The sequence below is a fragment of the Salvia hispanica genome, chromosome 4 (genome assembly GCF_029641045.1).
Source record: "Salvia hispanica isolate PSC_SH4W2 chromosome 4, Shi_PSC_v1, whole genome shotgun sequence".
Classification (NCBI taxonomy): Eukaryota; Viridiplantae; Streptophyta; class Magnoliopsida; order Lamiales; family Lamiaceae; genus Salvia; species Salvia hispanica.
Genome location: NC_142695.1, coordinates 51,432,354 through 51,447,301, shown reverse-complemented (window position 1 = coordinate 51,447,301; position 14,948 = coordinate 51,432,354). Strand labels below are relative to the sequence as shown.

The 14,948-nt window shown below is 40.6% G+C and overlaps 2 protein-coding genes and 1 long non-coding RNA gene across 3 annotated transcripts; 2 read left to right on the top strand and 1 right to left on the bottom strand.

Moving 5' to 3' along the window:
* The first annotated feature begins 1,763 nt into the window (after window positions 1-1,763).
* LOC125195352 (uncharacterized) lies at window positions 1,764-3,340 on the top strand. The gene is made up of 5 exons (XM_089056831.1): window positions 1,764-2,285; window positions 2,355-2,406; window positions 2,500-2,580; window positions 2,680-3,137; window positions 3,287-3,340. Exons 1-5 carry the CDS (start codon window positions 1,764-1,766, stop codon window positions 3,338-3,340), a joined length of 1,167 nt encoding a protein of 388 aa, XP_088912957.1.
* A 3,433-nt stretch (window positions 3,341-6,773) lies between these two features.
* On the top strand, window positions 6,774-8,223 carry LOC148929390 (uncharacterized). Its single transcript, XR_016137522.1, has 2 exons — window positions 6,774-7,411; window positions 7,995-8,223. It is a non-coding gene; the product is annotated as an uncharacterized LOC148929390 (long non-coding RNA).
* A 1,548-nt stretch (window positions 8,224-9,771) lies between these two features.
* On the bottom strand, window positions 9,772-10,692 carry LOC148929389 (uncharacterized). Its single transcript, XM_089056830.1, has 2 exons — window positions 10,510-10,692; window positions 9,772-10,371 (listed from the first exon to the last, which is right to left on the bottom strand). Exons 1-2 carry the CDS (start codon window positions 10,690-10,692, stop codon window positions 9,772-9,774), a joined length of 783 nt encoding a protein of 260 aa, XP_088912956.1.
* Window positions 10,693-14,948: the final 4,256 nt, after the last annotated feature.

Sequence of the window (14,948 nt, the reverse complement as noted above, 5' to 3'; positions counted from 1 at the left end):
AGACATGACATTACCAGATAATCCAGCGAGATGTTCCTTCATTCGATGAATTCCTCCACCACGAATTGTCATTCGACAAAAATCACATATGATTTTTTTTGACCCGCCACTATCATCAATCGTACAATAGTGTCATGCTGGATCTTTTTTGCCTCGGCATTTAGCACCAATGCCAGCACCTGTTTGCGGGTCCAGCGAAGGTGATTCACCCTCACTCATGTCCTACAAAGTGCATACGTATATAAGAACCTCATAATCACATAAAATATATGAAATCAGTTACTAAACATAAGAAGTATTATTCCTATTGACATTATATGTTGGTTTTGGTCTCATATACTAAAGGTGAATGGCCGTAGTTGATGGTTTAACATACTCCTAAGTCTAATCCTACTTCCACAAAATAATTGTCATAGATAGTAGACAAATAATGCAATACAAGGCTGCAATTTTAGTCGTATCCAATGTTTAGAGTCTTTAGACCAAACTTACTGTTGCTCGAGCAGAGACGGAGACGCTTGGCCAGAGCTGTTGGAGGCGGTGATGGAGTGCTTGTAGGCAGCGCTGGAGGGAGTGCAGCGCCGAGGGAAGGAGTGACTTCACCGGAAAGATGGGTGAAATTTTTTGCAAAAGTGTAGGACGTGGAAGAAGTGAGAACGGCGCTACGGCGCAAATCTGTAACCCTAATGAGAATGAAGTCCTAATTGGAATATTAATAGTCCGTAAAATACTAAAATATAAAAGTACTTGATTTAAAACTTAAAAAAACATTGAAATTTTAAAAAAAAATCTTTCAAGCGGTTCGACCGGTTTCCGGTTTCTGGTCCAACCGCCCGGTTTACCCGATTCAAAACGGCTCAACCCTCCAGCGGTTTTTACTAGTGAATCAGACCGGTAAGCTTGCCGGTTCACGGCCAGACCGGTCCGACCGGCCGGTTCAAACCGGTTTTTAATACATTGATTGTAATGCCATATCAAATTATAAATATTACTACTAGGGCGTGTTTTGTAGATGGGATCGGTTGGGTTTAAGATGTTTATCCTACTTATTCCAAGCGTTTTGTTGCTTTGACAATAGTCCCCATGACCCGGGACATAGCCCACATGACCCGCATATTTTAACCCAAATTATTGGATTATTGTGGATTATCCGACCTGGATAAATTGCAGGGTTTATGAACCTGGTTAGGAGAATGAGCCTAATTTCTCCCCACAAATACCTATACTACCCTCCACCGTATTCACCTTTGCGACTTGCAAATTGTGTGCAATAACGCTCCCCGCGTTGTTGCCGTCTTTTCCCCCCCAAATTTTCACAGGAAGATCGGCGATCAACAAATCGAAAGATCCAGGCGACGAATCTATTGTGGGAGATAGCTGCATACCAGATCTCATTTGAGAACTTTTAACTAAGGTAATTTTTCAAATCGCGTCCCCAATATTTTGTAAAAGCGAAGTTTAAAAATCCATCGAAGTCACAAATTGTGGAACATGAGGGTGTGGTGGAATTATTATCTGTTAGGAGAACGAGAGTGCCATTGGCAGTGAGTAAATTATTTGGTTTACTAGAGTTGTTCCTATGAGCTTTCTTTACAAAATTTTTGGGTAGCCTAATCAATTTTGGGTACCTAAGCAATATTTGTGTACCCTAATCAATTTTTTTCGTGTGACTCTGTTTGTAATCTTTCATCTTTTTAATTTGGGTTCACCCTTTGTGCTCATTGCTACTTCCGTTTGACGTGCAATATTTAGGTAAAACACAAATGGCGACGCCCAATTCTGTCAATGAATCTGTTATTCAGGTTATGTCCGACGTTATTCGGGACCATCATTTTGACGTTATATGTGTTATACTCATCTACCTTCGAAGCATGAAACGCGGTCGAAGAGGCTTTTCAACTGATATTCGGAGGCGCTATTCATTTAATCCCCGGATTCCACAACAGGTTTGCTACATTAACCGACTACTTCGTGTGAGTGATGTGGCTTGTTTGGAAAATTTGCGGTTGGATAGAAACGCATTTGGGAGGCTATGTATCATGCTTCGGCAAACAGGCGATGTAGTCGACGGTCGGTACGCCTCTGTAGAGGAACAAGTAGCTATGTTTTTGGGGATTTTGGCACACCATAAGAAAGTTCGAGTGGTGAAGTTCGAACATTGGCAGTCAGGGTATATAGTGTCAAAGTATGTCCATGCTGTCTTGAAGGCTGTTCTGAAGCTTCACAGAACGTTTTGGGTTGTTCCTGAACCTGTGGCTGACGATCATCAGTGGAAATGGTTCAAGGTACATGGTAGATTACATTATGAAACACTTCATTTTCTCTTTGGTGTCTTATGACATGTCTGTGTGCAGGGTTGTGTAGGAGCACTTGATGGCACATACATAAACGTACAAGTACCGAACGGTGACAAGCCTCGATATCGATCTTGAAAGGGACAGATTTGCACTAACACCCTTGCTGCTTGTGATCATAACATGAGGTTCGTTTACGTTCTAGCCGGATGTGAGGGCTCTGCTGGTGATGCTCGTGTGCTACCTGATGCCGTTAATCGGGAGAATGGTTTCCGAGTACCTATTGGTATGAATGCTCACTGTCAAATACAGATGTAAGACTGTTGTGCCCCCAATATATCTTCCACGTTTGATTGAATTTTTCTATATTATTCGGTGACATTAGGAAATTACTATCTCTACGATAATGGATATGCAAACTGCGAAGGGTTCCTAACTCCATACAAAAGTGTCTGGTATCATCTACAAGAATGGGCCCCAGGCACAGGTACAGGTGCCCCTCAGAATCCACGCGAAATTTTCAACATGCGCCATACAAGGGCTCGTAATGTCATCGAACGTGCATTTGCCTTTTTGAAAATGCGATGGGGGATTTTGAGGAGTGCTTCCTACTATCCGATGACAATCCAAACTCAACTCATTTTAGCATGTTTCTTGCTACATAACTACTCTAGATCTGCTATGCCAATGGATCCACTGGAACTTCTTGCGGATGAAGAAGACGATGATATAGTCACTGAAGTTGAATCGCAGAATGTTCAAGGGAACTACATAGAATCCGTTGAACCCTCTAATGCTTGGACACATATGCGGGATAACTTGGCGGGGTCCATGTGGGGTGAAGTAAGTATTAATATGTTTTTCACTGATCCATTTGCAATATTTCTTCCAGTAACATTAATTTGTTTTTATTAATTTGTTTTTTGTGCACAACTTATGCAGTATGTGAATCATGAAGTTTGACATTGGCCTTTTGTTATATCATATTGCAGACCAACGCGAGAAGCTCTGGAGATGTTGTTCGAGCATGTAGCGTTGTGGCCTGATATGGTCGATCTTGTTTAAATTTTTAGACAAAAGACTGTATTATTGGTGGACACAAAAAGTATTCTAAATGCTTGGTGAACCTAATGACATTTAGTATTGTAATGAAATTTGTCTATGATGCACTTGATATGCATGATCCTAGGAATTCATCATTTATAAACCGTTCAAAACAATACTAGTGCTTACAATGTGCATTCTAACATGTTTCTAGTAATGAAACATGCAAATCAAAAGTGCACTACAACTTAAACAGTAGGATAATTGAACTACATATGTCAGTAGTTCATACATTAGTTAAATGAGATACTCGACAAAGTTGGTATCCCTCTCTGCCTTCAGCGGCGAGGTATGTCAGCCCCTTGATGCGGGCTATTAGATGCTTGTGATGATCCTCCGGGAGATGATTTCGGACTAGGCACATGCAAATAGGCAGGCATTCTACGTCCACATGATGTCTTCATGATAGGTTTTCCACGAGGCCCTGGTACATAGAACACCGTGGATGGTTTGTCCGACGACTCTTGGTCGGATGTATCAACTTCTTTATCGTCAAACAATTTGCGCTTCACCTTTTCACTGGTAAGAGTCACCGGTGAGTTAACTTCTTCTGAGAAGGGAGAGTCACCGCCAGTTAAGTCGATCACATCGCGACGGTTAGAGGTGGTGTTGGGCAGGACAATAACTTCTTTAGGGGCAGAGAACTTCGTAGGACTGACGAAGCTCTCTTGCTTCACATCCCGGGTACCGAATATGTTGGTCAGACGACAATACTCAGCTTCATCTTCGTGGTAATATGCGGCAGCCAACGGGTGACACTACACAACATACATGCAAACAACATTAACATGTGAAATATAAAGAGTAAAATGGCTTATGTTACCTTCAGCAGCTGTGTCCAAACGCTATCCGTGGCATCTACAACCTTCAGATTCGGATACCACCACACATCTGGGGTCCATACGACCACGTTGAAGGTCTTAATTCGTGTCTGCAGAAACTGGACCCTTTCTTGCAGCTCGTCGGTGTTGAATCCCACACCGAAGCGTTCCCCTTTCTTCGCGCGCACCTCGAGTAGCGCTTCTTCCGGTATGACTGAGCCTTCAAACTGCAACTCTTTCTTCATGGCCACGACAGTGGATAGAGTTGGTCATCTAACTCGGGTGACCACTTCCCGCTGTAGAAAAATAGAGCTTGAGGTGGAATATTCATGGTTTACTTACAGAGTTGCTAAGTTGAGGTGGTGTGGGTAAGTGAGTTTAAGATGGGTATTTATCTTTGGTAAAAGATGGTACCATAATATATTGGTTATCTCACCATATTTATTACTTTGATTGACTAATAGCTACTCCACTCTGTAATGAATAGCGGATGGCGTTGGTATAACATCACTTCTCAACCAATAGCCGTCCATCAAATTTATAAGGGAGTCAGTGGTGGTAGATGATGTATATTAACTGCAGGTATAAATGTATTTGAGATTGTGGGTTGGTGAACATACCATTTTGCACCAGATTTATCTCATAGCATTATCTACGAGAAATTTTTCAAGTGTTGGGGTTTCCTCTTCAAGATTTATGGCTGCAATTCCACCTTTCCAAAGGAACAGGTCTGATTACTTGAACATAGTCTAATATGCTCTGTTCTATGTTCAAAATTATCCACCTTTTGGTTTTCCAATTGAATGACGTTTGCTCTTATGGTCATGTAAAGGGTCGAAGCTGATGGTCTGCGTATGCCTCTTCCACCCTTTGTGAAGACTTACCACGCTCGTACTCACGGCGAAAGTCTTGTTAGCATAAGAAGATTCTTGTTTGATTTTGTCACGACCGCATTTTGCTAAGGATAGCGAAAGCAGGTAAACCGCGACTAGTAAGGGGGATTAAAGGAGCGGGGAAAGAAAAGGACTAGAACTTGAGAATTTCACAAGGCCAAGTCAATTGATATCATAGAAGCCAAGTATTTCATTACACGGTCTCGAAAACAGAATAGACATCTCCTCAAATAAATCAGAGTTGATGGTGAGGTTCTATAATTCTAAAAGCACAAAAGCACAGCGGAATAAGTCCTTGCTAAACGACTTCGTGTATGGAGACACGAATCGTTGAGAGATCAACTTGATAACATCGACTCCGATCATCACTCCATCCTCTTGACGTTCAACCTGCACATTTATAAATACATGCAGGGCTGAGTACAGGAGTACTCAGTAGACACGTGCCGAAAACAAAAGATACAATATATAGTTGTCATCCATCCACAGTATCACACGGGGGTTTTTCTCAAAAGGCCCGAGCATACTAAATTCTTTTGTGAGCTAAAAGTTCGACTGCAGACTAGGTTCTTTCATAAATCCTAACTTATCATTCATCACTCATCATTCATCATTCATCGTTCATCATTCGTCGTTCATCATTCATCGTTCATCATTCATCATTCATTCCAGTCAAGTGTCGCTCCAACGGTCACCCATCATTCCATGATAATCCAATGACAATCCATGACAATCCATTCCATGACATTCATAAAAAACAAAACATTTATGGCATGACAACAATTTGACAAGAATCATAGCTCCATTTTGAGAAAAGATGATTTTTCATAATTTCGCAAGTATTTGATTTATATCCACACTAGTGTATTGGATAAAGAAAGCCCACCTGATATGCTTATTCGTCAATTCAATTATTCGCTTTGACCTCACTTTCCTTTGAGCAATTTATCCTTTGAAAATAAATAGCGTAACGTGCTAATTAGTACTTGAACTATTTCACCTTAGAAGAATGCATACATCCTATTGGGTAGCACTTATATCTCAGTCTCGGCTTATAGGATTTTCTAAATCCCACCTCGGCTTCATTACCTTGTAGTGTTTATTAATTCACTTTACTAAGTTCGGGGAAGTTCCATTATCTTTAAAAATAATTACTTGAGCACTGGATTCTTGGAAAATCCCTTCTTAAATCTTTTCTTTAAATTTTTCTTAAGGCCACCCATGGCGTCACGGGGCGACGCCGGTCGGCTTTTGCGTCTCCTACTCCATTACTTTCCATCTTCGGAAACTTAGTAAATTATTCGGAAATTAATTAATTGAACTCCAACTCCACCCTAAAATTAATTCCAACTTCTAATAAATAATTCTCGGCTCCAACTATTTAGGCATGTAATTGGTGTATTTTTCTCCACAAATAATCGGCCCTCTTAATTAATTCATCTATGAGCCCCAACTAATTGAATTAGGCAGCGCATTCCTTGTTATTTAATTGGCCCAGAACCATAGCCCACTCCTTAAATTAATCACTAGAGCCCAACAATATAACCTCTAGGCCCAAATCAAATTAACTTAGTAGAAGGCCCAAATTATACTCCTTCCCCCATACGTGACTTTTTCCCCATTTCACTTCCTTCTCCGATAAAGTAAATCCCTAGTTGAAGATACATGGCAGCTTCTCTCCTTCTCTTCCTCGGCGGAATCTCGTCGTTTCAATCGGTCACCGGAACTCGCCGTGAGCAGCCTTCGCCCACGGCCGCAGGTACTTCCTCCGGCGACTTCACGCCATCGCGAATATCTCGCCGTAAATCCTCCGGCGGAGAGGAGGCATCGCCTCTCTCTCTTTTCTCGGCCTACCTCCACCGTCTCCTCTTCTCAAATTTCCAGACCTGTTAATTCTAGATCGGAGAATCGGAAGGCAGCGCCTCCGTCCGTCCTCATCTCCGGCTGCTCGACGAGCATACCCGCCGCCGTCACTCGCCGTTCGCCACTGTCTCCTTCGCGAGGCAGCCTCGACACTCACTGGCGACTCATGCCGATTCAGCGCCGCCTCATCCGTGATCGCACGTCTGCAGCTCCCCCGTCGGCACCTTCCCATCGTTTGGCGGTTCTACACACCTAAGCTAAGTCCTCCTCTACTTCCTCATTACTTGTGTGTTCTTAATTGATCGAAGCACGTGGTGTGAATAGACTTTAATCGTGGTATTATCTCGCTGGAAATGGGTCTTAGGTTATGGTATCATTCCGGTTGCAATCTTCTGTTACGCTTATTGAGGTGATTGGAGGAAATTCTTGATCAAAGGTGTCAATTTCTAGGTTCTTCTAAGTTCATGCCATGCAAAAACTGATACTACTTCTATGACCCTAAGTTCTTGTCCAACATGATATCCTATTATGATGCAAAGTATGGGGTTGTGAGGTTTTTACCTCAGTTTGGTGAATCCTCGTTTTGCCCTCTTGCTGCCGCCCCTTTCTCCCTCCGCCCGTCGCACTCCACGCCTGAGAAACTTGGGGGCCGAAAGAGTGTGAGGAGAGGATGGGGCGATGGCTGTATTTATAGGCCAATTCATTGGCTTCTTGTGGAAGATTTTGGGGAGTGGAGCTTCTATTTTGGGGCTGTATCCTAACTCACTTTCGAGCTTGGTGTTTATGCCTTTCTTACCAACTTGGTGTAATCCTTGGGGAGGAATCCAGACTGAGTCTGATCCTTCTACTTTGGTGTATCAAGCTGAGCTCCCTTTATCTTTCTCTCTCTGTTTCTATTCCAAATTGATGAAGTAGGAGCTGGCAGCTTAGTCATTCCTTTTAACTTGTTCTAGTAATTGCACTCTAACTTTATTTTTTTGAAGAATGTATTCTAACCCATTTTTATCTTGATGTGGCAGATGGAGGACAACTTCCTTGCTGTCCCTAGGAGGCTGTAGGTTGATTTCTCTTGGCATGGAGTGGGTATGGAACCGAGATGGGTGTGGAGAGAATCCTCAAAGGATTTGTGGAGATCATGGCATTTGTTTCTTTGCCTCTTTGTAGCTCTCTATGTAGGATAGCTTTTGTAAAGTATAAATTCTCATCTCCATTTTTTTTAGTTGCTAGTAAATCCTAGATTCTTGAGCTTCTTAGAGCTTAGTACAACTAATTAAATTCGATCATTCCCAAAATAAAATACTTAGTATTCAAAGGTCGAGATCACACGATAGTCCAAAAATTACAATCCACGCGGCTTCTAAAAGAAATTAATTAAGCTACTAATTCCGATTTATCTCGAAAGAAAGGAACGAAATTTCGGGGCGTCACAGATTTGTTCAAATATCGCACTTACACACAACCTTTTTTAATGATTTTGTAACATTTTCAGCGGATCCTTCCTGAATGGGCACATAGATATGGAAGAGATCTCCCGCCCTATTGCACTCTTGTGATGCCTCATGGAGGAAAGTGGGAGGTAAGGTTGCTCATTGTGGAGAACGGGTGCTACTTTCGTAGCGGCTGGTCATCTTTCGCAGATAGGAACAACATTGAGAATGGGGATACCCTCATCTTCACATAAATCGAAAGAGGTGTATTCCAAATAATCAGATGTAGCTCAATAACTGGATGCCCCCCTTTGTATGATTATGATGGTATATAATTGTAAAACAGATGTAGTCAATGCCTAATACAGTATACTATACTGCTGCATTCCATGTAACTAATATGACAAGATACAGGTGCATTGTGGCCCATAAGCGAGACACACGTCGTGCCCGACGTAGACACGAGTGATGACTATGAAACATCTGATGGAGATTCTGATGCCGAAGACGCTGGAACAGACGGAATATGGGGAGTGCATAGCGACCTAAATGATCACCCATCATTCTCAGTTGCTTTTAATGAGACAAGTATTAGACGAACACTGGTAACATTGGACGAGATATGTAATTGAGTTAGCATTATCTGAAAGCTCAATAATGTCAACCTTCATTGTTGATTGTAGGAGATACCTGTAGGATTTTGGAAGCAGTTCGTTCGTGAATCAGATGTGGAGACTGAGGCATATTTCACAATTGGCGGAAGCACTTGGGAGATGCGTCTATCTATGCGAAATGGTAAAATTTGAGTGAAACGGGGCTGGACTCACTTCAAGCAAGTGAATAATCTACGAAAAGGGATGACATGCCGTTTCTACCTAGTAAACACTGAGGAGGTTCACTTCTTCATAGCAATCCACCCATGATATGTGCCGGCATAAGGTAATGTTTTGCACCCCTGATCAATGCAGTTCCCAGTCTCATGCATGAATTTTTGTATATTGCGCATACTGAATGTTTTATTTTTGCCCCTACACTGCATCATGAACTAAGTAAAACTACTAAACTACTCACTGCTGTGAACGTCCACCCGTTTATATTATATTTATGCTTGTGGCAATTATGTGGTCTTATATTTTTGTTGTGTATAAGTTTGTATTAGTTAGAATTTGTGGCCGGAATCTGATAAGTAGTAAGCAAAGCGTCGTTCATTTAGTAGTGGCCTTAATGACATAGCATATATATATTACAAAATAAGAGACACTACATTGTGTCTATTGCTATCGGCCTACATAGTTCGACATTCTTTCTACTACATACGACTAGTACAAGACAAAATAAGGACCATAACACCATCCAACAGCAGCCCATACTAAACCCCGGTGTAATGCTCAAGAGCATGCCACACATACGCTTGTCGTGCACCCTCGGGTAGGCTCATGAAGTAATCAAGGCGCTCAACCCTCGCAAGGATAGCATCCGAAGCGATGAACACTTGGGATAGTGTCAGCCCTGGAATGAGAGAAATCATCTGGAACACCTCCTTCCTTGCTTTAGTCACATCGAACTCGTATCCAATGCGAGCTGCGAGTCGGTCCAATCTTGCATTTGTGTCCTTGTGCAATTGGCCAATGACATCGATAAGACCGTCGAGTGGCTCACCCCTGTTACGTTTCTTCGCTGCCCTAGTGGGGCGTTGGCTGTCCACAGCATTGCTGTGAACACTGTCGGTCAGTTCATCGGAAGTGTCGTGAGTATTGCCGCCGACTCCATCCAAGTGTTCATCTACACCAAGGGGTGTTTCATTGACGCGTTCAATGCTGGCATCAGGAGAGCCAGAGGCATACATTGCATTTGCACGATCAGTATCTTGTGCGCTGTTCCCGCTAGCCCGATCCTTGCCGAACACTACCTTCCAGTCATTGAAATAGGGCCACGACTTGTGGCGAATGAAACGGGCCCCACTGTCAGCCTAACATAATCATCAAATGCATCCATTCGAGCAATCAAACTTCTATACAACAAAGTTGATTACAAAATCATCTACATCGTTATACAGTTGCATAATAAACGAAATTGATAATCGATAATCGTAGGACTTGCGTGATACCTTGATTATTTCACTCCATTGATGCTCGTCACTGTCGATCTTATAGTCACCATGGTTGTTGAAGCCAACTCCACTCTTTTCCAGTATTGAAGACACAGCAGAGTAGAACTTCTTCCATGTATGAAGCTTCGAGGTGAAATGTGGGCTTGCCCTCAAATTAGTGTTCGGGAACTCGCGGCGCATGGATTCTTCCAGCTTTTGAAGCTAACCGTTTCTGAAGCCGTTGTCGGACTTCCATCCAGTCGCGACCAACTCTTTCAGTGAAGCTAAAAAGTACATATCCTCCCGGTCGGTCCAGGCCCTCCGGGAGCGATCACCATGTGGTTGACTCCGCGAAGAACGCCCCCTTACATTAGCTGCAAATTCAAAAAAAGAGAATGTAAGCAGGTTTATACATAAAAACCGATAAATACGAGCAACTACAACTCATTCCCCCGGTGACTTGCGCTGCACCTTGGCTGCCACCCACTCCCTCCACGCATCATCTCCTTGCTTATTGAATCCCCCAACTGTTGACCTTCAATTAATGCGGTAGGTGTAAATTTTTGAATTAATGGAAGCCTGCTATTTATGAATCGAACTCACCATTTTTGGTCCAAAATTATTTCATTTCCCGCTCTCAGAATTTCCCCAAATTTCATTTTACCGCCAGCAATGAAGAAAAGGGCGGGGGCTTAGGTGATCGAATTTTTTGGGGGACATTCTGGAAGGGGCAATTTTGGTTTAACAATAATAATTGGGGCTAAAATGGACCACATAAGGTTTATATTACAAAACTAAAAAGGGCTACCAATAGGCGGACTTGATAGGATGCGATTTTATAGAAGCTACAAAACGGTGGTAGTGATATGATATTGTCTATGCCTAATCCCCATTCATAATCCCTGAAACTATCATAACCGATGTAATCCAAGCCCATCTACAAAACACACCCCTACTGTATTAAATATTGGATAGTAGTGCATTTGGTCCTGTGGTCCATGTGATCACTTCATATTAGTTCTAGTCTACTAGAGTTTGAAGAGTAAAAAATGCCAATATGTTAGTTGGATTATGTAAATATTCACTGAATTAGCTTATTTGCATTACACAATGTTAAAGATGATCACCTATTTTGACTGGGCATGAACACATCACAAACAGTACTACTATTAATTATGTGAATTTAATCCACATTTCCTAAATAAGATACATATACTATTTTTACACGTAAATAGGGAGTATTATAGAATTGGCTTCACTTATTTTTATCAATCCATCTTATCTGATAAGGGTATTAGTCTCTATTAGATGAAGAAAGGTTGAAAAGCCAGCTTTGTGGCGTGAGATATGGGCAGAGATTATAGATAACTATAACAAAATCATATTCTTTAATTTGTCTATTCATTAATTCATTATGAAAAAATTTGACACATGTTTATGATAAGCGGGACTAAAAATTATTATTAAAAACTTTATACATATTTATTAATATACGGGGAGACTATAAAGAGATATCCTATGCTAATAAAATTCAAATCCTAATAATCAGTTATATAAATGATATATAAATAAGATTAAGCATATCTACTGTGTGAGACTAAATACTATCGCTATCACCAAAAATAGATCTAAAGTGAGTAAATTGTATCAAAATTCAAAACTTAGCATTCGTGACATAGATTGTGTCGCACTATATACTGCAGTCTACACATGATAGTTGTATAACACAGAAAAATTAAAAGAAAATTTAATTCAAACGAATCCAAAAACTTAGCGAAAAAGAAGAGTTAAATCGTCATCAATCACGTCATAAATTTGATATTGTGCTGCTCCAATCCTAAATCGACGCAGTTCGATTAAATTAATTATATGAGCTTATCAGGTTTATTTTCAATTTTCTTAATCTTTGTTTTAAAGAGTGTATTGAAAGAATTTATGCTCAATATATATTCCGGATCATGTAATAATTACTCCAGTTAATAGCTAGGAGTGGTTAATTAGATGCTTAAAAATTTCTTGTTTAATAAATGTTGTCGAATAGAGATAACGAAATGGTTAAAAATATATTGATGGCTATTTTGAAACTCCACCATAGAAGAAAATAAGTGGATATCATATTTTGACATATTTGAGAATAAATCTTTTTGTTATCGCAATCGAAAATTCCTTCCTCCTTCGTCAAGCTAGCTTGAGTGTTTGTATGAATCAACAAACTAGAAACCTCTTTCTTTTATCAAGTCAAGAGATGGATCCCTTGAAAGGGGACAATACTGTCACTTTTCTCATGTCATGTCAAAGCCTTTAACCTCTAGTGATGATGTCAATCTACACCATCGATGATCCTTCATAATTCCTCGATCAAGTTTCTGATTAGGAGGTAAATATAAAAATGACTTTTAAAAGACATAGATTTAATCGGACATCTAAAATTTAGTTTAAAGGTGTTACTATATACTCCCTCCGTCCCGCTTAAGATGACACGTTTTCCTTTTTAGTTTGTCTCAATTAAGATGACACATTTCCTTTTTTGGTAACTTTCTCTCTCCAATTAATACACCCAACCACTTTTTCTCACTCCTATTAAAATATCCATCTATCTTCATCTCTCTACTTTAATACCTACACCCACCTTCTCTCTCTCTGATTAAACACTTTAACCAATAGCTCCTAAAATCTCGTGACGGCTAAGCAATGTGTCATCTTAGCCGGGACAGAGGGAGTAGTATGATAAGCGCAACATAATTAGTAAGACGTTTCTAGTCAATATGTCAAGTGTTCGAATAACTATCATTTCTAGTAGACTCAGTTCCAAAATTGTTAGCTACGGATCAGAAAATGCATTCACCGCTGATTTTTGAGTTATTTACAGAATTGGAGAAAAATAACATGTCATATTAATTTTAAAATAAAAAAATCTCAAAATTCATTTAAAAAGAAAAATTAAAGGTATTTTTTTAATAAAAGTATTTTTCCATACAAACGAATGAACTATGCACACATATATAAAGTGTAACTGTAGTTGGTGATATCTGAACTAACTCAGCCGCAATTCAATTAGCGACTTTTAATTGAAAGATTCCTCAACATTGATAGACATCTTGTATCTCGAAGTGAGGATAGATGTGATAGTAATTCAGCAATATGTCTAGCAAAGCATCAAATGTTTCATGAAAGGTCCAAGTACATTGATGTGAGGAGGCATTTCATTCGAGAAAAAATACAGAAGGGAAAGATAGATGTGGTAAAAGTCCCAACTGAAGAGAACGCTTCTGATATGTTAACTAAGGCTCTGCCAGTTTCCAAGTTCAAACACTGCTTGGAATTGGTGGAAATGGTGGAGTGCTGAGGTCAGTAATAAGATTGAGAAGAGGGGTTAGATGTTGGTCAAGTTTACAAGCTCAAGGTGGAGATTTGTGAAGGTGTGACCGTTACAACTTGATCATTCTATTTTAAGCTGGGAGCATCTAGGCTCAAGAAAGAGAGACAGAGGATGAGCTCGGTTTGTTGGAGCTCAACTAGCCGTTGGAGAAAGCGGTTATAACAGTTTTTCCTTGAAGAGTAGTTAGGAAATCTTGATTGTAATCTCTAGTATATAGCTCATTGAATCAGAGAGAAACACACCACACACACGCACACATTCTCATCTTCTAGTTGCAGTTTGATAGTTAGCTTTTTTTGTGATTAGCTTGAGCATTTCAAATTGTAGAGAGGAACTCATCTCATCCTTCACACATAGATCAATAAACCCCATCATTTCTTCTCTGTGGATGTAGGCAAGAGATTGTCGAACCACGTAATACATAGTGTGCTCTTATTTCTTGTTTCTGTTCTCGGTATTAGATTGTGGTTCTTGGTAGCTTTGGAGCCTGAATCCTTACAGTATAGCCACTTTACTCTCCCCTTGGCAAACCGAAACTACAATGGAGGATGATGATTCATACAAATGCAAATCATCCCGAGAATTCGAAGGTCTGCACATATATACATCTGAGTTGAAGGCGCTTGATTTGCAGTTTGGATTGAAACGGATTCGTTCATATCATCTCTTTGGGTTACACACGCAATGGGAGATATCAACCACAACATTAGCAGATTCAATCCTACGTTGCTCGGGAAGGGAACAAGTCCCGAATTTCCGCTTCCAAACAAGTTGGACCAGATGATCATGGCCTGGCCCCTTGCATATGTCACTTTTGGGCGTTTTGGTTCTAGTTGCTATTGTTTTCTTCGCCCACACAAAACTTGTAAATCCGTTGCAATCAATGGGTTGAGGCTCCGTTCGGGTCGGGAAATGGGGTCAGTTCATAATTGCTCAAAAGATACATGGCTAAACATGGCCAGAGGCAGTGAAAAAGGTGGTCAAGTAGGCATGTTTAAACCAACACCACAGCTCATGTGGTCCGAACCAAGGAATAAGAATACTTGATCTAGATTCATTAAGTGTAAGACTACATCCA